The sequence below is a fragment of the Hypoxylon fragiforme genome, assembly GCF_022984875.1.
Source record: "Hypoxylon fragiforme strain CBS 206.31 chromosome Unknown GGS25scaffold_5, whole genome shotgun sequence".
NCBI classification, from domain to species: Eukaryota; Fungi; Ascomycota; class Sordariomycetes; order Xylariales; family Hypoxylaceae; genus Hypoxylon; species Hypoxylon fragiforme.
The window spans coordinates 3136076-3157509 of NW_026054760.1; the positions used below are offsets into that span (position 1 = coordinate 3136076).

The 21434-nt window shown below is 48.6% G+C and overlaps 7 protein-coding genes across 7 annotated transcripts; 2 read left to right on the forward strand and 5 right to left on the reverse strand.

Annotated features, from left to right (window-relative positions):
• Nucleotides 1-208: 208 nt before the first annotated feature.
• GGS25DRAFT_296515 (Nitrilotriacetate monooxygenase component A/pristinamycin IIA synthase subunit A) lies at nucleotides 209-2332 on the reverse strand. Its single transcript, XM_049257612.1, has 3 exons — nucleotides 1396-2332; nucleotides 713-1317; nucleotides 209-581 (listed from the first exon to the last, which is right to left on the reverse strand). The coding sequence occupies exons 1-3, from the start codon at nucleotides 1948-1950 to the stop codon at nucleotides 311-313; spliced, it is 1431 nt and encodes a 476-aa protein (XP_049117078.1). The 5' UTR covers nucleotides 1951-2332; the 3' UTR covers nucleotides 209-310.
• A 2287-nt stretch (nucleotides 2333-4619) lies between these two features.
• On the forward strand, nucleotides 4620-7311 carry GGS25DRAFT_531895 (FAD/NAD(P)-binding domain-containing protein; the record flags this gene model as incomplete). Its single annotated transcript, XM_049265538.1, has 5 exons — nucleotides 4620-4802; nucleotides 5017-5376; nucleotides 5469-5945; nucleotides 6001-6250; nucleotides 6323-7311. The coding sequence occupies 5 exons, from the start codon at nucleotides 4620-4622 to the stop codon at nucleotides 7309-7311; spliced, it is 2259 nt and encodes a 752-aa protein (XP_049117079.1).
• A 500-nt stretch (nucleotides 7312-7811) lies between these two features.
• On the reverse strand, nucleotides 7812-10638 carry GGS25DRAFT_492188 (uncharacterized protein). The gene is made up of 2 exons (XM_049261174.1): nucleotides 9564-10638; nucleotides 7812-9501 (listed from the first exon to the last, which is right to left on the reverse strand). Exons 1-2 carry the CDS (start codon nucleotides 9950-9952, stop codon nucleotides 8169-8171), a joined length of 1722 nt encoding a protein of 573 aa, XP_049117080.1. The 5' UTR covers nucleotides 9953-10638; the 3' UTR covers nucleotides 7812-8168.
• A 1230-nt stretch (nucleotides 10639-11868) lies between these two features.
• GGS25DRAFT_492197 (Clp protease-domain-containing protein) lies at nucleotides 11869-13487 on the reverse strand. The gene is made up of 6 exons (XM_049261175.1): nucleotides 13466-13487; nucleotides 13195-13367; nucleotides 12966-13138; nucleotides 12894-12912; nucleotides 12805-12830; nucleotides 11869-12724 (listed from the first exon to the last, which is right to left on the reverse strand). The coding sequence occupies exons 3-6, from the start codon at nucleotides 13128-13130 to the stop codon at nucleotides 12158-12160; spliced, it is 777 nt and encodes a 258-aa protein (XP_049117081.1). The 5' UTR covers nucleotides 13131-13138; nucleotides 13195-13367; nucleotides 13466-13487; the 3' UTR covers nucleotides 11869-12157.
• Nucleotides 13481-15298, forward strand: GGS25DRAFT_492202 (uncharacterized protein). The gene is made up of 2 exons (XM_049261176.1): nucleotides 13481-13973; nucleotides 14066-15298. The coding sequence occupies exons 1-2, from the start codon at nucleotides 13496-13498 to the stop codon at nucleotides 15049-15051; spliced, it is 1464 nt and encodes a 487-aa protein (XP_049117082.1). The 5' UTR covers nucleotides 13481-13495; the 3' UTR covers nucleotides 15052-15298.
• Nucleotides 15299-15911: 613 nt separating this feature from the next.
• GGS25DRAFT_492204 (hsp90-like protein) lies at nucleotides 15912-18979 on the reverse strand. Its single transcript, XM_049261177.1, has 3 exons — nucleotides 18801-18979; nucleotides 18115-18405; nucleotides 15912-18047 (listed from the first exon to the last, which is right to left on the reverse strand). Exons 2-3 carry the CDS (start codon nucleotides 18373-18375, stop codon nucleotides 16197-16199), a joined length of 2112 nt encoding a protein of 703 aa, XP_049117083.1. The 5' UTR covers nucleotides 18376-18405; nucleotides 18801-18979; the 3' UTR covers nucleotides 15912-16196.
• Nucleotides 18980-20323: 1344 nt separating this feature from the next.
• GGS25DRAFT_522118 (cyanamide hydratase) lies at nucleotides 20324-21221 on the reverse strand (the record flags this gene model as incomplete). The annotated part of the gene is made up of 2 exons (XM_049264165.1): nucleotides 20324-20841; nucleotides 20987-21221. 2 exons carry the CDS (start codon nucleotides 21219-21221, stop codon nucleotides 20324-20326), a joined length of 753 nt encoding a protein of 250 aa, XP_049117084.1.
• Nucleotides 21222-21434: the final 213 nt, after the last annotated feature.

Below are 21434 nucleotides of genomic sequence, written 5' to 3' on the forward strand. Positions count from 1 at the left end.
CTTTACATAGTTAAGGAAATCGGCACCGAACCTTAACCATCGAATCGGGTTGGCCGGACGTCACTGATTACACACATACATAGGTACGTACAAGCCACATGCACCTCCTCAGTGCTATCGTTGATAACTAGTTAGTTATCAATTGATACCAACTTGAAGTACATATGTAGGTATTTATTTCATTTCAAAGTTCAAGTGTTATTTCATCTTTTTTCATACAATACTCCATACATGTATCAACCTACCCAGAGTCCCAGACACCATGCAGGTATTCCAATAAAAAATACCGTACTTTATGTATTTCATTTCATCAAGATATCTGCCATTTGAATTGATATCCCGGGTGATCACTTAAAAGATGCGGCTGTCCGAAAAACACTTCTCGCGCAGTGGCCCCCTCGCGCTCGACCTCGGTTCTGAACAGCCCCCTTCTCCTGAGCTCGGGGATCAGAAACTCGATAATATCTTCAAATGAACCAGGATTGGTCACGTGCGCGAGGTTGAACCCGTCCAGATCCGCTACCTCGGCCCATCTCTCAAGCTCATCAACCACGGTCTTAGGACTTCCTATAATCTTAGGCCTGTTCAAGTACCCGTAGAAAGGGGAACTGGTTAGCCAAGTACGTGCGATTGCCGTCTAATTTATGAAGTTCGGATAGGAAATTTGGGAAAATTAAGGAAAGGTGGGGAAAATAGGAAACCGGGTTCTCACATCATGCCTCCAATGCACAAAAACTCGGCAACCCGTGTCTTCGTCCAGCGCAGCCCATCCGTCCCCGGCACCGTGCTGGACCACCTATGCAGTATCGACCGAATCGCCGGCTTATCCACCAGCACCAAATCCTCATCATCGCTGTACCCCGAGAGATCCGTCCCCGTCCACCCGCCAAACAGCGCGAGAGCGCCCTCACGGTCACCGTACGAGAGCAGTTCTTCATACTTCGCCTTCGCCTTCTCGTCCGTCTCGTCGATAATAATCGTCATCCCCGCGAGAACTTTGATGTGGTACGGATCGCGGCCGAAGCTTTCCTTGGCTGTCGTTCGCAGGGCGTCGACGGACTTGCGCACCAGCTCCGGCAGCTGACCCCCTACGAATACAGCCTCGGCGTGCTTCCCCCCAAAGTCTGTTCCGGCTTTGGACGTACCGGCCTGGAACAGAAACGGCGTTCGCTGTGGCGAAGGTTCTGAGATGTGCGGTCCGGGCACTTGGAAATACTTGCCCTTGTGATTGATAGGTCGGACGCGGCCCGCAACTGCAAATTGACCCTTGGCACGATCCCGGATCACAGCGTCGTCGCGCCAGCTACCTTCCCATAACTATAAGGGGTAAGTAAAATCGATAAGTAAGTTATGAAGCTCCCAGATCCTTTGGTGGCGAGGTAGGTCTATAGTTACCTTGTAAACAACATCCATATACTCCCCGGCGATCCTGTATCTCTCATCATGCTCAATCTGCGTTTCCAGCCCAAAATTTCTTGCGGCGCTCTCAAGGTAGGACGTGACAATGTTCCACGCAACACGCCCCTCAGCCAGATGATCCACTGTCGAGAAACGCCTAGCCATAGCGTATGGGGCGTCGTACGTCGTCGACGCCGTCACACCAAAAACCAGGTTTTTGGTCGCGGCCGCCATGGCGGGCACCGTGTACAACGGGTCATTGACGGGGAACTGGGCACCCGACGCGAGGGCCGGTTCCACGTTCGCCGGCCCCTTGTACACGTCGTACGCCCCCAGCGTGTCCGCGATGAACATGGCGTGAAACCCGCCCTCGTCCAACAGCTTCGCAAGCGAAATCCAGAAGCTCAGCTTGTTGTACTGGTCTGTCTGGTTCCTCGGGTGCCTCCACAGACCCGGCGACAGATGCCCGGGTGTTGTCATCACGAAGGCGTTCAGCAAAAACTGCTTCTTGGGCTTCTGGGCCTCAGACCCGACGTCACCGGATGATGCCATTTTTAGGTGCTGATAGACTCTAGAACAATAGAGTAATACACTACTTAATTGAAGTTTCCGATTTCAATTTGGAATTTTCAAATTCAAGTCATTACTTTTCAATGACAGATGTCGTTGTTGAAGATGGCCCCTATTAGTACCTACCCCAATTTCTTCCACCATGATCCGCACAGATTGCGTGATGGCAGCCATCTGCGCGACCGGCCGTCGACGTCACCTACATCTATCTCCAGTCGTATGATACAGATACACACACATGGCCAACACAAGCCGATGTTATCTAAAATTCCTCGAACGTCCATCCCGGAAATTCTTCATGGATTCTTTTGACATCATGAACTAGCGCCTTAGTCTAGATAACCTCTTAGCCAGGCATTGGACGATCCTTTTTTATTTATGATCTCGCATTTCTTTTCAGGATTTTAACTAAAACAATTGCAGTTGATCCATGAGTCTACTTGAAGCCTACTTTAACGAGAGCTTTTGCATTCTTTTCGCGATGCAATTTTGAGTATAGACGCACGCTTAAGCGCCATCTCTAGCTAATTGATTCATCTGTGAATAGGGGCCAGTATTAACTTATATACACCTTTACTTCGCTACCATCTAGGCCCGCCTTAGTCTCTTGGACTTTCGAAGTCACCCCCCTTTGACAGGCTTGCAACTGTGCCTAACACGCTAGGTAGTTTAGTACGTCTCCTCATGAGATTATTGAGTACCTGGGTGGTCAATCTACGAGCATCAATCTGCTCATAGCGCAATATGATTCAAACTACCCGTGATATAATACCTTGAATACCCTAATTTCTCCGCTGGTCCCGTATGGCAGAATATGAGGTCTAATAGAGGCTTGGAATAGAATAGAATATAATCAATACCTAGTAGACATTCCCGAGACAGCTATCGTATCTCTCTACCTAGGTAAAGCGCTGAGATAATAAGAGTATACGTGAGTATATGGTCTAGAACATAATAAATATGCATTTCCTTCCTCCCGAGGTCCTATGCGGAATAAAAAGAGCCTCTTAATTCCTATTCCGATCCATTTAACCCAGCTAGCCGTCTCTTTAGGAGGTCCGAATACGAGAAACCGAGTCTTTCCATTTCTTCCGTTTCCTTTCCCACCGCTGCCCGAGGAATCCTCACGATTCATTTCTACCTACATATGAGGCAGCGTATTGTGTGTGCTGCGAAAATGCTCCAATATATCAATCTAGTGTAGGTCTAGATAGATGTATCTACCGAACCGCGGTTACCTAGGTACCCATCTTTTCCCTCCCCCAAAGCTGGGGGGGAGCAATTTAGGTACATTATACGGAATCTGTCAAGCACGAACACCGAGACCTTGCCTAGGTACCTGTATGAGAACGATAATCCGGTTCCATCTGGGTACCTAGGTATGGCACGCTTCTGAGGTCGGTGGTGGAAGGTAATATGGAATATGCATGTCTGGGGCCGAAACACGTCGGGTGAAAAAAAAAAGTAGAAGGGGGGATTTGGAGGGGAAGTAGATTAACGAGAAGGCTGCCGAATCTAATGCGGAGAAGAGTGAATCTGCTCTGAGAAGAGATATAGAGATGATTGGCAATTAGATAGGTATTATTGATTAGTCCTTGATTGCTAAGGCTTCTTGGGTATGTAGATACCTAGGTAGGTATAGACTTTGACAGGTGATAGACCGTGAAAGGGGGGACGCAAATCAAAGCATCCAGGTACTTAAGTTTAAATATTATTTGTACGTACATGATCTCTCATCTAGCTCTGCTCATACTCCTTTGGCTCTATTCGACGATCCAGACCACATGTAGTTGTTTGCACTTCATGACTGCCTAGCACCAGTATCTAAGTAGGCCCGAACGAGCAAGAGCTACCTAACATGATGCTACCGAGCACAAGTGTTCGGTGATGATACTTGCTTGCATGCATTTACCTAACCTAGGCAGTCAAGTTCTGAGAAGAACGGGGGTGGTGTTGGTGAAATTCGACAACTGGTACATTCTCCTTGGAAACTCACCGCCTACCTACCTACTACGCAGTATCCTAGGTCTTAATACTATAGTGATTGCTTAGATTGCGAAGACAAGTATAGTTTCCTCATTGCAAACTCACTATCGAGCTTCATCTATACCCACCTAAGGGACCTATCTATATGGCTTTCCGTATCATTTATCTTCTGCAGGCTTCGGCAGCCTCGAGCTGCGAACTACGCCCGTTATGGTGGCTGCCGCCATGCGAACATATCTGCATCATATAACGTTTGTGTCTTACCGATCGTTAATTTTAGCGGCATCAACCAATACTGACTGCCTCTGGGAACATGCCTGTTCACTTTGCCATCTACTCGTTTAGAAGCGGTCCTCATTGGCGTCCGTCCGGTGTTCTCTCTCTCCTTTGGTGTAATTGGGGTACCGAAATCGAAAGAACGCCTAGGATCAGGCTTCCGGGGAGGGAGGGGGGCCGACCAGTAAGAGGAATGGGTCAGTATTAGCGGTGGAAGGGCTTGAGGATGACAGAAAGGGGGGATGGGGGGATGGGAGAGGGGGGGGGGGGGGGGGTTTAGAAAACCATATGAAAATCTGTATTCCGGGGCGAGACATTCTACCTTTTAATAGCTGGTGTAAGACATCGTTTATGTAACGCCACCCTACCGCCCGAATCCGATTGGGATGATGAAGATCGCGGCGCACAGCGTCGAAGAAGGCGCCTCAACTCTTGGCAACAACATCAAGGCCATGCCATCTGTGATTCGCCGGCGTCAACCCCGTGTCTCGCCTACCCGCTTTCGGGATGAAATACTTGGTTCGGTAGCTTCGAACACAGTGCCCCCATTATTCGCGCTCGACGTATTATGGGTACGGGGGACAAAAAGGGGAGGGGGTGACGGTGGACGGGAGCAAGCACGATGGAAGAAAAAAAAGATTACAAGCAACGCAAAGGGGGAGATAAGGGGAGGAAGGAAAGCCAAGTTCTCGTGATCATCAGGAGTGGGCCTGTTGGACGTTGAGGAACAACAACAACAGAGCCCATCCAGGCAGGAGAGTTCCGGCGATATTAATATGAGGCCAGCTGGCCTACACTACATGGTTCGCAAAAGTGAGCGAACCTGCTGCTGCTATTTCCAAAAACGACTCCTCCAAAAAGAGATGGAGATGCTTCTGCACGTTGTGGGACTACATCCTTGACTCCCTCCACAGGATCTATCACATCCACATCTCGGATCTTGCACTACCCCAATCCGGAAACGGTACCCAAGTGGCAGGGATGCGAGTCGCGATAATAGGCGCAGGCCCGTCTGGGCTCGTGACACTCAAGTATCTGCTGGCCGCGGAAAAGGCTCTGGGGACGGAACCTGTCGAGGCACGCCTCTTTGAGTCTGATGGAGGCGTTGGGGGGACGTTTCTGGCGAGGACATATGAGGATGCTGAGGTACGCAGTGATCATCATATCTTGTCTACCTAGTACATCTAGGTTGAAATCTTTCTAAGCCTATAATTCATACACTGACATTTATTCGGTAGCTAGTGTCTTCGAGGCAGCTCACCTGCTTTTCCGATTTTCGGTGTAAGAGTGATGAGCCAGACTTTATTACTGCCAAGCGCTACGTTGAGTACCTCAACGAGTACTGTACACACTTCGGTCTGTGGCCATATATAATATTATCCTGTTTGGTAAAACGTGTTGAGAAACGACTGGGGGGTGGCCATGCCGTACGATATCTACTCAGGGGGCAACAACACGTCTGGGAATGCGATGCAGTAGCCATATGTTCAGGGCTGCATGTCGAACCCAGCATCCCCGAGATCAAAGGCATCGAGAAGGTGCCGGTGGTGTTTCATTCTTCGCAACTAAAAAGAAAGGATCAGTTTGGTGTGGGAAAGACTGTGCTGGTGTTGGGTAGTGGCGAGACTGGAGCTGATGTTGCCCTACTTGCTATCACTTCGCCAACGCAGCGAGTAGTCCTATGCCACAGGAATGGTTTCCACCTAGCCCCTAAGGTAGGCGAGTCATCCTTATAGGGGCTTCCGTGACTAATTCTAACTGGCAATACAGAGGAATCCAAATCCAAGACTGATACTGAGCCGAAGGCGAAGTCCGCTTGATCGCCCTCAAGTACCGATCGATGTCTCCCGGGCGAGTCTTTTTGACACGGCGTACGTACATCCTTGGCTTAGAAACAGTTTCGTGCTCTGGAAATACTACGATTACTATGTTAGATGGATTCTCTGGACATCCTGGGGTACGACGCACGGAACCGACCAATGGATAGGAGAAAAGCCTAAGGGGTGGTCTACTTCTGAGAGTAGGTCGATTTCTAGTAATCTCCTTGTATCGAGATTATATCTGTGAGAGGATTCCCGCTGACTATAGGTAGTATTCTTCAATAAATCGGGATATAAGCTCAGTCCGTATCTTAACAATACTTGGAAGCCAAGAGGATCTCGAGGGTTTTTGGAACGGTGCCGTTCGTGGATAGTGAAAACGCCTGACACAAAGGATGTCACTCAGGGAAGGCAAGTAGACCTCGCCCCGTGGCCAGAGCGCATAGACGATAACGGCGTTGTTGTGTTCAAGGATAACGGAAGACCTGAGTATGTTTTTATGAAGGACAAAGCCATAAAACCTGATGTGATCGTCTTTTGTACAGGCTACACGCACGAATTCCCCTTCCTTGAGGAAGAGAGGCGTGATCCTCGCTACTACGATGGCAAGATGGTGAGAGAGATATGGCCGCGGGATGATCCTTCCATTGGATTCATTGGCTTCGTCCGACCCAATCTAGGCGCCATCCCACCACTTGCCGAGTTTCAAGCTCAACTTTGGATCCTAAACCTACTTGCTCCTGCGCGGGTAGTAGGCGCTCCTCTATCCCCGCATGATGAGCCACACTATCGGCTGTTCTCGAAGAAGCATGCGCGAATCACGTATGGCGTGGACCACGAGAGCTATGCTTACCAGCTGGGGTTGGACATGGGTTCGGCTCCTTCATTTTTCGATATCTTACACGTCGGCTGTTCGAAGAGCACAGCCGAGGGCGGCACCGTAAGCAGCGGCCACTGGTGGAAGATGATACTTGTATGGGCCCTCGGCGCTAATTTTAATACGAAGTTTAGACTGCGTGGCCCTTGGGCGTGGGATGGTGCCAACGAGGTCATGGTGACTGAATTCTGGGACACCATAGCCAGGAGAGAGATTTTCTTTGGCCACTTCACCCTTTCCATCATTCCAATGCTTATATTTGGGCCGATGAGCCTCCTTGTCTTCCTTTATGCTTCTCTGCATTGCCTACTTATAGAGATAGCCTATTCATTAAGAGCGGTCGGAACTCGAGCATTCCGGATGAGTAGATGGAAATTCTTCTGAGGGTCCTGTCTACCTAGGTACTGAATATCAGGTAGATACCTACCTAGTAGGGATGCGAGTACGTAAAATAAACTCAGGCTGAAAGGTCATGTCAATTATAAAGAAAGGAATATAGATGAAAAAGCAAGTTACCTAGGCATTTAATGTTAACGGAAAGGGATTTTATTCGAGGGAGGACGAAAATTAGTAAGGAGGGGGAAAAGGGGTAGGTAGTATCAGGGGTACCGTACCATTAGGGGTAGCCACAATTTGAAGTTCAACCCTTGAAAGTCGCAACATGTAATAATATCAACAGATGCGAATAGAATCATGATATATTCCTAAAATTAAAGCCCCTAAATGAAGTCAACAACTTACTCGATTAACAATGTCTAATGATGGAGGTAAGAATACGGACAGTTATGTTATACCACAGTCCATAGCCCCCCCCTTTTTAAACTAATGATTCAACCTAGCAAATAAACACCAAAACACCCCATCAAGTTTATCAAAGGATATCATAGGTATATACTATATAGCATTTATATATATAGGTAGATAGGTACAGACATTACCAAATATACACATTCAACCATTGTCGCAGGCTAGCCCGCTGACCTCATTTCGACCCCCCCTTCCCCCTTCCCCAAAGAAGCAAACCAGTACCGCCAATGACCTAGGTAGCCCATAGCCACAGCATATGAACTCCAGCGCTACCTATCCAAAGCAAAAAGAAGAAAAGGAAACCTGCCCCATATATGTAGGCAAGTAAGTGATGTGTACCTGGGTGTCTAGATCTATCGCCCTTTCTTTTCGGCCACAGTTTTCCGCATCTTGCCTCCCTAGACATGTACTAGGTAGGTACATAGGTGCTTTACCTAATGCAAGATGCCCTTCTTCCCCCTGACAAAGTCCTTCGGTATCAGATCCAGCGACTCCACCCACCTCTCATGCATCGCATCCGCGAGCGCATCATCGCCCGCCTCCCTATACCAATGCTCGAGCCTCTCCAGCTCGCCCACCATATAGCCCACATCGGGGTCCCAGCGTCCGGCGATGATATCGACGAAGTGCTCGAGCGCCTGGACCGAGAGCTCGTGGCTCTCGCGGTTGCCGTCGAGCTTGTACTGGCCGCGGTGGTACTGCGCGAGCGCCGTGAGCGCGATGTAGTAGAACAGCTCGACGTTGTACGTCACGCCTCTACACACATCCAGTATCACGTTGGCGAGCTCCAGCACGCGCTCGCTGCGCCAGTCGGTCTGCGTGCCGATGACGGACAGCTCGATGGCGATGAAGACGACCTGCTCCTCGACGGCGATCGGCAGCGCGTCCTGCACGAGCTTGTCGTAGTTGAAGCGGCTCTGCAGGCGGCGCACGGGCTCGGTGCGGTACTGGTACGCGCGCGGGATGAAGAGCAGCGGGGATATGCGCGCGAGGGTGTTCAGGGGCAGCCCGAGCTGCTGCTCGCCGATCACGAAGAGCCGCTCCGTGCAGTCGAACAGGAAGCTCCAGTACTCGTCGTAGTCGTGCGCGTTGAAGTACGCCCATATCCCCTGGAACAGCCGCGTCATGGGCCCCTTGTGCTTGATTGTAGTCGCGTACGCTGCTAGATACCGCCAGATCTCCTTGACGATGCCGCGGTTCGAGGCGTCTAGCACGCTTTGGAATAAGTGTATGAGCCCGTATATCGAGGGCTTCTTGATCAGCATGTGCAGGGATTTGAACCCTTCCTCGCACATGTTTCCCCCCTTTTCGTACTGGCCAACCGAAAATAACCAGTCGGCGTTGGTCAGGTCTGTGATTGCACAGCGTACTTCGTCGCCGCGATAATGAGCCACACAGGCAGTCACGGGAGTGTCTGGCGGGCAATACCAGTTCCAAGCTACGTCTCGAATGCAATGTAAGACCAGCTCCTGTATCGATAGATGTCCCGGGGCTTGTAGATTCTTGGGGGGTTCGGGGGGCGGCGTGAGACATCGTAAGTTTTGGGGGAGCGTCTCGGCCATGCCAGCTTCTACGAGCTCCGCCTGGGAGATTCCTTTTCTTTTGAGGTATACATCGATGGCAACTTCTTTACCATTGCGGTGGAAGGCCGTGCGTTTGCCCATGGCGTCTCGTTGGCGTTGAACCTGTAGCATGGCCATCACATCTTTTTTACTATTGTTCTTCGTGAAACCCCATTTGTCGAAGCGAGATTTATACATTCGAACACTGCCGAGATTGTTAGCTATCTAAATGTCAGAGGATTAACGGCTATGGATGAAATATCTTACGTTGCCCTGAAACCCTTTTGGCGCATTCTCGCCATGACATCCTTTAGAGGTCTGTTCTCATCCAAATATAATCTCCGTATCTCTTCTTTGTGGGATTCCCACACGTGGGCTGGATGCTGCTGTGAGGGATGCGCTTCTCCGGTCTGAGAGGAGAAAACGGTTTGCATACCCATCACCGCAGGCTTGATACCTTCAGCATGGCGTTTTGGGGCGCTCCTTGTTTCGCGGGGATTAGGTCCGCCGAGGGGAGGAGAAGTTTCTGGAGAGAACGTCTGCGGGTTTGACCTTGAGACAGAATCGCGAGGATGTGTCATTTTGGCATTAGAATCAAGCATATATTTGCTAACTGTGAAAGCGAAGTCGTCGTGCATGGCTTCCCCTAAGCTCATAAGAAATGTGTCGATGAGTCTGAATTAACTAATATCGATGACAAAAGTCCCGGGCAGTTGGTCCTAGTTATAGCACATGAAGCGAGTATGGCGATAGAGGGGTGAATAGAAACAAAGCGAGATATGCTCATAAGACGCGGTTATAGATGCCGATGACTATGACGAATGCCTGGTGGGATAGGGATATATGGCTTATTAATAAGATGCGTAGAACGATGAATAGTGGATAACTGCAGACTGTAGGGCAGAGACTATCTAAATTAGCCAACCCGAAACGATACTATGTAGTATTATTAGTTATGATCCATGAATGTAAGTAGATGGGTAGGTACCCAGTAGGATATCCCTAACCTGGTAGGGTGGTTATGTAAGTAGGACTCGTTCTATTCGGGAGGTTGCTTCACGGCACCCCCTGTTAGGCTATTCATGGTGCCCGTTCTTGACCCTATTCGCGACCCTATTCGTGATCTAAAAGAGCGGGTGAAATTTGTTACTCACGATGTATGTACCCATAGTAGGCTGTGAGACTCGTGCGAGTCCACGATGTTACGATACGTCTATATGAGAGGACGCCTTACAGACTCCGAAGCTATACCAGAGGTCCACATGGCGGGCTATGAGCCTGTCTTGGCTCTCTGGATTAGGAAATCAAGGACGCAGAAAAGGTGGAGATAAGTCGTTGCTCCGTTGCTCCGTTTAAGTCCAGTTGATTGATACATACATAGCGCATAGCGCAGCTACCGTGCCGCTTTCTAGCCTCGTATATCCCCCCTATTAGGCATAGCCACCCTTACTTCAATCCCGCTACTTGGCTGCTTAGTTCCATCGTTTCCAACGATCTTGTTGCGGATCTGTAGGTTGAGGTTAAATTCTGTATCTAATGGCCCGACGAGAATCCTGCTCGAGCCACTTCCACCGCTCGATGGGTATCTGCACAACCGTGGCAAAGCTTTTGATATTCGGTGTAGATCTTGGGGGGCATATATACCTACAAATGTAAGTACTTGAGCATCCAGGGGATTTATATACCTATATATATCCAATACTAGTAGTGTTACAGGAATTGATAGCTTACCTGTATCTTAACTACTTACTGAACTACCCCTCGGTGATATGATTACTAGATAGCCCTCCCGTTCATGTCGAAATATCGTAAGTCGAGTAGGCGGGTATGTAAGTGTGCTTACTATGTGGGGACGGGAAGCACGCCGAAGTTGCATACATGTGAAATGTATTATGTGGACCACGTGGCTCATCATCCCAAGAACCTATCTATATGTATGTATAATAGTATCTATGTTTCATAAGCACTTTCATGGCAGCCATGGGAACATCAGATAATGTCATATGTAGCACATAACTACACGTGTATGTAGGTTTCAATAGTTGTAGGAACGGCTTCTAGAATTCTAGTTAAGGTAGTATCCATATGCGTCCACATATGCAGATGAAGTATACACTAGATTTCCAAGGTTAGTTTATCTGCCTACTACTGCACCTACCCTATAATATAACATGCATACATAGCTATCCATGGATATATATTTGCTAGTTAGGTAGGCTTGTAGGTAGGAGGAGTTCATGATCGTCAATACCCCTCGGACATTGGGGGCCAACGCCTAGTGAGGCTAATGTTAGATGAAATTGGGGTGGGTGGCCACCATCCGATACACCCCATTTCCGTCTAGGATCCCCCCATTTTGTTGCGGGATGTTGTCGAATGCAGGGGAGGGAACGCTTTACCGACGATATACATTTGCCTACCTCGATCGAGTCCGGCTCGGCCGGTGCGCCAGGCACGCCTTGTAGGAATTCGTGGAGGCAGTTCATCATTTTTTGATATCCATGCACATACTTGCATATGTATTTCATCACATGCTACTCACTACCTATCTTGTAGGTAGTAAATGGGGAGATTAGTCAGTATACCCATTATATATTACTTCCAAGGTTGTGTGCATATGTGCACATTCAAATTTTGATACTATTAGCGGACGCCTACTTCATATGGCATGCATGAGCGGATGCATGAGCGGAAGTATGAAGGTAGGTAGGCAAGGATTCAAATAATGGGTGATAGATTCGAAATTGGTAACATAATTCGGTGCTAAAGGACATAGTGTAATAGTAGTTGCGGCACAGCTAGGTCATACCACACTATGTAGATACGTAGGTAGGTACTCACGTATGAAGCCTTGCTAGTCGTTATACGCCGCTTTTCTTACTCCCTTCTTCGGGTTTCTTATTGTCTCTTCTAGTAAGGATCTCATCGACAATACCCATCTCCTTGGCTTCTTGTGCTGTCAAATACTTGTCGCGGTCCATCATATCCTCCACTTCTTTGATATTATACTTCTCGTGATCAAATGCCGCATTTAGGTGCTTTCGGTAGATCTCGTTGAGCTGCTCGCGAATCCGCTGCATCTGGTTCGCATAAATCAAGATATCGCTCGCGGGGCCCTGTGTTCCTCCCAAGGGTTGGTGAATCATGATGCTACTGTGAGGCAAAGCGAACCGTCTCCCCTTCTCGCCACCCGTAAGCAATAATGAGCCCATAGAGGCGGCCTGGCCCAAACACACTGTCGATACCGGTGAACGAATATAGGCCATGGTGTCATATATCGAAAGACCGGCCGTCACAGACCCTCCAGGTGAATGAATATACATAGTAATCGGCTTATCCGGATTATCAGACTCTAGCCAAAGCAACTGCGCGACTATAGAGGCGGACACAGTGTCGTCTATGGTTCCATTCAGGCATATTATTCTTTCCTAGATAGATAATTGGGATTAGCTGGCTGTAAAGAGAGACAAAAACGCCGTGAACGACAAAGCTTGAAGATCACACGTACTTGTAATAGCTTAGAGAATATATCATCTGTTTCATCATATCAGCAAAAGATGATATACAACAAGTCGGTGGGACTCCAAGGCTACGAACAGGTCCTCCAGCCACCAGACTATACGGTCAGCTATCAGGCTTCTTTGCGCACACTCCATTGGCCTCTCTTACAGTGACTTCTGTTATGTAGGGCAACGGAATTCCGCTTTGCGTCGGTTGAATAGGACCTCCGGGAGAGAATCGAGAGAAGTAACGGGTCGATTGTGTCATGGTAGTCGGTGTGAGGGTGGGAAGCTGTCGCAATACAGCACGCCGTAATGGCTGCTGGCAATTCATGGTGCCTGCTTAACTAACTAGTTAATAGCTTGATAATGCTAAAGGTACTATGGTATATATATACAAAGATATGTTTAGAATGGTTGTAAAGGATAGAGCAACTTGAACTTACTTACTACTATGTATTTACTACTACATAGAAATATATATGTAGCATGTAAGTAAGCAAGTCGAAGTCTTGGAGTTCCCGAGACTAAAATTCGGAGATGGAAACAAGCTCCGATGCTTCAACGCTATCTAACCTCAATGAGTTAGCGCATTGATTATAGTTAACTTACCCCTCCGTTCCATTGAATCGGTACTAGGTGCCGGGTAGTTTATCGCGATTATCTTACCTCATATGTGCATATGTAAAACATGAACTTATGCATGATACATCTACTCAGCTTATTTTTTTTCATAACGCCAACTACATATATGTACCTAAAACTACAGTACCTATATCCCAACTGTATTGTACAACCAATGTGGTTATGAGACTATGCAAGGCACTGCTCTGCCGTAGTGCTAGGCCCGGCCAATACGGAACATCTGCCATATGTTCTAGTCTGGCGTATTCCACTACCACCACTGACACTCCGGATGCACCTCGAAAACGTGGTCGTCCTCGAAAAAAACCCATAGAAGCTATTCCCGAACCACAACCACTAGCTAGCAACAGAGACGATGCCTTTACGATCAACCCAGATAAGAAGACGGTTACGACCGCGGTAGGCGACCTGGCGCTCTCGCCCATCATGGATCCCATGTTTTGGGAGGCTAAGCAACGGCACCAGATCCCGAAAGCGAAGCCCTCCAAGCCCAAAAATTCCGTCGGTCGCCAACTCCGCGCCAATGCATACGGTACGGTAGACACACTCACCCTCGCGAACAATAATCTTCCTCGTCGCCCACTTCAAAACCACTGAACTGACTCTCTCGTTCCTACAATATAGCCAGAGCTCTTGCGACACCCGTGCGCATGTGCGTCATAACCCGCGCCCGCATGCCCAGCTTCTTCCTCCAGGACTTCAACCTCGTTGCCAACCCCGAGACCGGCGCTCCTTGGCTGCTTCCCCAAAGCATCATGCCCGATGAGCCAGAGCCCCCCAACACGAAGGGGATATCCGAGGCCCTAGACGAAGCTGGCGCAGAAGAAGAAGAAGAAGAAAGAGCAATAGCAGCAGCAGCAGCAGGCGAGGAAGTTGTAGAAGACGAGGCCAAGTTGGAGCTAGCAAGTAGCAGCAGCGCACAGGAGCTGACAACAACAACACCCGCTTCTACTACTACCGCCACCGCTACCTCACCCAACCTCAACGAATCGCAAACCCCCCAAGGTCGCTCCGTGTACGTGCTAGCACGACAAGATCTCCTCTCGGGCTTTGGGCTCAAGGGCTCGCCCTTCGAGAAGAGCCCGATCCGCCTCGCGGGCGCAGACCCGGCCAAGCGGCACATAATGGGCAAGGTCGTGTGGCGCCAGGACATGGACCGGTACATCGTGAACGCGATGCGGCAGAACATCGTCGACGGCCTGCTGTACCTCAACAAGCTGTGCGCCACCATGGGGCGGCACTACTTGGTCCGGTGCTGGGGCTGGGACGACGTCAAGTACAAGCACAGCGGCTCCATACTATGGTTCCGGCCATCATCACTTTCGGGTGAGGGTGAGGAGTCGAGTGCGAATGCGAACCCCGACGCAGCAGAACCCGGCCCGTTCGCGACCTTCGACGTCCAAAAAACGGACATCCAAGGCGAGATCGCGACGACAACTTTGGCCGTGTACAACATGGACCTGCTGCTGGGGCCGGAGTACATGAAGCAGTTCAGAGACAACGCCACCGCTATGTCAGAGGGCAACATATTTATGCTCGCCGGGCGGCGGACGGTGGATCTGCAAGCGAAGCTTTGGAAGTTGCAAGGCTACCTAGACAAATACCCCTAACTAACTTATACTTACATGCGTGCACATATCTGTAGCTCCAAAGAAGATATTTGGTATCAGTTGTTCATATACTACCTACCACTTCCTACTTATGTAGTAGTTAATCCCCCCTTCCTTCTGTGTATTGACGTGGCATTCTCATAGATCCTCCAAGTACCCGTGATAGAAGGCAACTTTCTTAAGCTCTCGCATAGGTACATGCCCGCTTAGTACCTATTCGTGTTTCCAAGTTACATTAAAATCACATCACGGTGATCTCTAGACACTACCTATGTACCAGGTCCTACCTACAGTACCTACCCACCCAACAATATCCTGAGTCCCCATCCCTTTCTATCCCCATACCAAATTGATATGATCCCCTAATACATACTTCAAGTCCTACTATACCTAGGTAGGTAGGTACACTACTAGGTACACACGTACCCTGGTAGTCAGCCCTGGAGGTATTTGCTAACCATCCAAGGACTCCCACCACTTACAGAAGGCTACGACGACAAACCTCCAAAATATATGTAGATTAACATTTCATCGTTCCGATAGGGCTTCATATCTCGAACCCCTTGATACCATGCTCTAAGAAATTCAAACATGAAGCTTTATATCGTTAGTAGTTACATATGGTAGGTAGTCGTTCGTAGAAAGGGAGTGCCCCAAATAAGGCCTACTCAGGACATCCACATTCGAATCGAACGAATTGGTCTTTTTGATTAGCATAGATCAGCTTCACAGAACCAGTTGGTAAGAACTATTCAACTATTACTTCATAGTAGGCGCAAGAGGCATCTGAAGATTTTGAACAGGCATTGAACATGAAGTACTACGACAGTCACCAACATCACAAAGCATGAAGAGAAGAATTATTTCATAACGTTTCATTTCATCTACGAATTAATCCGGCCCGTATCTCATAAGGGCATGATGTAAAATACATGCGCAACCAGGAATGCATCAATCAACGACCAACTCGGCTGAGCTGTGAAGCCCTGCTAGGCATTATTGTGCTCCCATGGTCGGGAGGGTATGGATGAATTATGAAGTACCCACATCGAAAGTCGATGTTACCGGTAATAAAAGCCCGAAACCATCCAAACTCCGTAGAACTTTTTACGATTCCCATTTCCGTTCATGACCGTCTAAAGAATTTAGTCGACCTCCTCCATGGCGCTGTCACCAGTCTCGGCGGCGACAGTCTCAGCGGTGGCTGGCACCTCCTCAACCTCAGGCTCCTCATCGAGGTTCAAGCCGAGAGACACCAGCTTGTGAATACGCTCAGCGAAACCGGCGGGCTCCTCAATGGTGAAGCCGGAGACTAGTAGAGAAGTCTCGAATAGAAGCTGAACGATAGACTTGACAGTCTTGTCGTTCTCGCCATCAGCTTCGATCTTCTTCTTGAGCTCCTTGACGATGGGAGACTTAGGGGAGATCTCGAAGGTCTTCTTGGAGCTCATGTAGCTGCTCATGGACGTGTCACGGAGAGCCTGGGCCTTCATGATACGCTCCATGTTGGCAGACCAACCGAACTGGCCAGTACGAATGGCGCAGGGAGAGCCGACGAGCTTGTGGGAGACGACAACCTTCTCGACCTTGTCACCGAGGACGTTCTTCAAGGACTTGGCAAGGCCCTCGTATTCCTTCTCTTCAGCCTCGCGGGCCTTCTTCTCCTCTTCGGTCTCCTCAAGATCGAAGTCCTTGGTAATATCAACGAGCTTCTTGCCCTCGAACTCCTTCAATTGAGTCATGGCATACTCATCGATGGGGTCAACAAGGAAGAGAACCTCGAAGTTCTTTTCCTTAAGGGCATCTAGGAAAGGCGATTTGGTAACAGCCTTAATAGACTCGCCAGTGATGTAGTAAATGTTCTTCTGGTGCTCAGCCATACGAGTGACATAGTCGGCCAAAGAGGTCTGCTCATCTCCCGACTTGGTGGAGCTGAAACGGAGAAGCTTAGCCAGAATCTGGCGGTTCTGGGAGTCCTCGTGAATACCGAGCTTCAAGTTCTTGGAGAAGGCACTGTAGAACTTGTCGAACTGCTCCTTGTCCTCGGCAATCTCGGTAAACAGCTCAAGAGCCTTCTTCACAATGTTCTTCTTGATAACCTTCATGATCTTGTTCTGCTGAAGGGTCTCACGAGACAGGTTGAGAGGCAGATCCTCAGAGTCGACAACACCCTTGACGAAGCTAAGCCACTCAGGGATGAGGTCAGTGGCATCATCAGTGATGAAGACGCGGCGGACGTAGAGCTTGATGTTGTTCTTGGTCTTCTTAGTCTCGAATAGGTCGAAGGGTGCTCGCTTGGGCACGAAGAGGATCGCTCGGAACTCGAGCTGCCCTTCAACAGAGAAGTGCTTGACAGCAAGGTGGTCCTCCCAGTCATTGGATAGAGACTTGTAGAAGGCGGCATACTCCTCTTGGTTGATATCTTGAGGGTTGCGAGTCCAGATGGGCTTCTGCTTGTTGAGCTCTTCCTCTTCAATGGAAGTCTCCTTGACCTTCTTGGTCTTCTTCTTCTTCTCTTTGTCCTCCTCTTCGTCATCAACTTCTTCAATCTTGGGCTTCTTGTCATCACCTTCCTCCTCCTTGACTTCTTCAGCCTCCTCATCAGGGACCTCCTTCTCGGTCTCCTTCACAACATGGAGGTAGATAGGGTAGGAGATGAATTCGGAGTGCTTCTTGATGACCTCCTTAATCTTGCTCTCGTTGAGGTACTCTGTCTGCTCATCCTTCAGGTGGAGGATAAGCTTAGAGCCACGGCCAAGGGGCTCGGTCTCAGTGTCAACCTTGACGCTGAAAGTACCACCAGCAGACGACTCCCAGATGTATTGCTCGTCGTCATTGTGCTTGGAGATAAAAGTAACCCGGTCGGCAACAAGGTATGCGGAGTAGAAACCGACACCGAACTGGCCAATCATGGAAACATCAGCACCAGCAGTCAAAGCCTCCATGAACTGCTTGGTGCCTGATCGGGCAATGGTACCCAAGTTGTTGACAAGGTCCTATTTTTTTTTAAGTTAGTCATTGATTAATTTTGAAATACAAGGCAATTTATGGGGTGTAACTTACAGCCTTGGTCATACCAATACCGGTATCACGGATAGTCAAGGTCTTATTCTCCTTGTCGGGGATGATATCGATGCGGAGGTCCTTGTTGGACTCCAGCTTGCTTGGGTCGGAAAGAGCCTCATATCGGATCTTGTCAAGGGCATCTGAGGCGTTGGAAACCAACTCTCGTAGGAAGATTTCCTTGTTGGAGTAAACTGTGTTAATGATGAGACCCAGGAGCTGAGAGATCTCAGCCTGGAACTCGAAAGTCTCAGACGACATCTTGATTGACTTGATATAGAAAGATGTGATCTGGATGATAAGAGGATTAGCTTTATGAATTTTCGTATTGAAGGTTGTAATGGGTGGGATGGGTAAGATGGAATTGATTAATTGATTAATTGATCATGGGTAGTGGAGCCAGCAAGGGTAGTGAAGAAGGTGGGATGGCGGGGTAAAATGGTTTAGAGGACGCAAGGCATCAACAGGATTGGTGCTTTGCAAAAATAAAACAGAAGGAAAATTTTTAATTGATTGGTGCCTGAGGATGAATCATGTGCGTGCGTGAAGTGATTTGAACGGTTTTAGAAGGAGAATGGCTCTTCTCGTGGAAGATAGAGAACCTCAAGACAAGGCTGATGGCGGGTTGGAGAGATGGGCGAATGGTGGGGAGCTGTAGAAAGCAAACGGTGCTTGGAAGAACTTACCGATGGTATAGTGGTCAAAAGAAATCAGTTGAGGGTATCACAAGAGTAATTAACTGTCTATCTTATTTTTTCAAAGATGAGAATGGAAGAAGAAGTTGATTTGTGTTGACGAAAGAAAGAAGTGGAAAAGGTGAGGAGGAGGGAAAGAAATATTTCAACGAAAAGATGAAGTCGCAGCTAGAAATGTTCTGCACAGCTCTTTCTGTGCACGGCCCCACCATGATGTTTCTATTGAATTCTATGGCAATTCTGGTACTAACCAGCCAAATCTAGTTTCCTGATTGGCTGCAGGAAGGCTCCATGGCAACCAATGTGGACCAATGATTGGACGAATGCATCCACACAACTGGCATGCCAGTCCATGGGCGAGCCTTCTCTTCTCTTCTTTCTATCTACAAAGGCATGTGTGTGCCTGGGTACCTAAGGTAGGTACGGACCGTACGGTGCTATGTAGGATTCTCCGGGGTTCTGGAACATGCGCGAAGGCAGCTGCGAATAAGAAAGCAAGGCAACCTTGAAGTGATACCGTAGCTGCCTACAAGTTGTGTATGGGATAAATGCATAGATTTAAAACCAAAAGACTAGAGAAATTTTGAAACGGCAATGCCGTTGAAATCCAACGTCTACTACTAACATCATGATGTATGTAAGTTGCGTCTAAGAAATTTTCAAATTATTTTTGCCTTCAATGTTATGTACTACGGACTTCTCCTAGCACATAACTTACTAAGTATATAACTACTTCGTATATGAAAAAAACTTCAATCACTGATGTTTGATATGCAGGTATGTAGGCAGTACTGAAGCGATACCAGATCGTTTTGCTTCAATATCCAGATATCCAGCCTCTTCAAAGTTCAAACATTGAAGGCAAACGGATGCGGTACCAAGTTTTTGTGGGTAATGCGTACCTGAGGTTGTACAGGCAGATGGAAAGTCTTCGAACATTGAAGTTCTGTTTGACACTCTCGCTGGTCCGTGTGTTCTATTAAGCATTTCCCACTTGCCTTATTAAGTAGTAAGGCTGGCTAAAAGGGTTAGTTAGCTTCAATCAACTTGAATCGGTAGAAGATTCGATACCCCAGTGGGGCTGAAACTGGGGCTGAGGCTGAAGCCAGGTCCACGGTACATTCAACCGGAGCATTCCCCGAGTCCTGGCATTGATATTACCCACAACCTCCTTCTCCTCGAAATATTACGAAGTAACGCGTCAATATACAGCATTCAATGTTGTCCTCGAAGTCAGGTAGCGCCAGGTCCTTGCTTGAAACTACACTATGAGGTATCTACTGCTATGTAGGCATTCCCGGCCCTAGCATCCTCCCTCACAAGACGATGGTGACTTGTAGAACCATGGATATCAAGTACTACCTAGGTAGTTGCCTGCCGTTTCACACTGGCAATGAATGTTGTCAGTACCATCCTGCGCGCCGTTTACTACTAGTACCTTATCAAGTATAATCTTATATGTCCTCCTTTTGACCAGCCCGCCCCCGTTCCCCTGCCTAGTTACCTACCTGCCATTACAAACCCCACCGATCATACGGCTTCATAAGCTCATTATTCTCCACCCCGCCAGGAAAGTCCTCCTCGCCCAGATGCGTCGTATGCGCCCACGGCTTCAGCGCATTCTCCTCTCTAATTGTCTTCGCGAAGCACCCGCTCCACCCCTTCCTCGGGAACCTCTCATTAACGCTCTCCCTCGTCACCACATCCACGATCTGCGGGTTGATCCCCATGTTATCATACACCGTCGCCAGCTGCACCAGCTGGCCCAGGAACGTGATGGTCCCCACGGTGCCCAGGTCCTGGTGGCGGATGATGGCCTCCGCGACGGCCTCGGCCTGGGCTTGTGGTGCTTTGAGGTCGTGAGATAGCAGGTTCAGCGCGAGGATGCCGCCGTAGAACTCGAAGGATAGGAGGGTCGCGCGCAGGTTCGTGTGCGTCGTGCCGATGTCGTGGAGCAGGCATGTGAGTGCCCATGTGGAGAGCGAGAGCCGGCGGAACTCGTCTGGGAACTGGTCTTTCAGGATTGCGTAGCCTTTTATGTGGTAGGGTTTTGTCAGTGTCCGCTCGTATGCTAAGCTTGCGTACATACTCCATCCTCAAACTCAAAGGATACTACTACGTTTGGCATATGCATGCGGAGTAGGTAAGTGAGGAGAAATAAGGTAAGTAATGCTCACCCCAGTGGTACACGCGCATCGAGTGATTGTAAGTCTGCTCGATCAGGTGCTCCTTCGCGTACTCTTGAACTTTGACGACAACCGGGTCGGAAGGGAAGGGAATATCCTTCTGTGCTATGGGAGTTGGCTTATGAATGTAGGGCTTGCCATTGAGAATAGCGTTGGCATCAACTGGGACGGCTGTCCAACCGTGCTGTGCAATCTCATCGGCAGTTCCTGCTGGCGTGGATGACATGGTGATAACTGACTTCAAAGTTAATATATATCGAAGAAGCAGTACCCCTATTCACACAAGTAATTTTGATACTGCCTTGAAATCTACCTAGGTAAGGTTTTATTTGTTTATATGATTTAATGGACCGATGACGGAATTATTTATCATGCTCTTTATAAACAGTATTAGTCAGATTTGGAGTAGTCGCATTATATCCCATACTCGGGCTTTGAT

Excerpts from the sequence above, each read along its gene's own strand:
- GGS25DRAFT_296515 (XM_049257612.1), bottom strand. The coding sequence starts at position 1,950 with ATGGCATCATCCGGTGACGTCGGGTCTGAGGCCCAGAAGCCCAAGAAG. Across the intron at positions 1,318-1,395 it reads ATATGGATGTTGTTTACAAG|TTATGGGAAGGTAGCTGGCG; the intron begins GTAACTATAGAC and ends TACCCCTTATAG. Across the intron at positions 582-712 it reads TTGTGCATTGGAGGCATGAT|GCCTAAGATTATAGGAAGTC; the intron begins GTGAGAACCCGG and ends GTACTTGAACAG.
- GGS25DRAFT_492188 (XM_049261174.1), bottom strand. The coding sequence starts at position 9,952 with ATGAGCTTAGGGGAAGCCATGCACGACGACTTCGCTTTCACAGTTAGC. Across the intron at positions 9,502-9,563 it reads CAAAAGGGTTTCAGGGCAAC|TGTTCGAATGTATAAATCTC; the intron begins GTAAGATATTTC and ends CAATCTCGGCAG.
- GGS25DRAFT_492197 (XM_049261175.1), bottom strand. The coding sequence starts at position 13,130 with ATGAATTGCCAGCAGCCATTACGGCGTGCTGTATTGCGACAGCTTCCC. Across the intron at positions 12,725-12,804 it reads TATTCTCTAAGCTATTACAA|GAAAGAATAATATGCCTGAA; the intron begins GTACGTGTGATC and ends TTATCTATCTAG.
- GGS25DRAFT_492202 (XM_049261176.1), top strand. The coding sequence starts at position 13,496 with ATGCATGATACATCTACTCAGCTTATTTTTTTTCATAACGCCAACTAC. Across the intron at positions 13,974-14,065 it reads ACTCCGCGCCAATGCATACG|CCAGAGCTCTTGCGACACCC; the intron begins GTACGGTAGACA and ends CCTACAATATAG.
- GGS25DRAFT_492204 (XM_049261177.1), bottom strand. The coding sequence starts at position 18,375 with ATGTCGTCTGAGACTTTCGAGTTCCAGGCTGAGATCTCTCAGCTCCTG. Across the intron at positions 18,048-18,114 it reads GTATTGGTATGACCAAGGCT|GACCTTGTCAACAACTTGGG; the intron begins GTAAGTTACACC and ends AAAAAAAAATAG.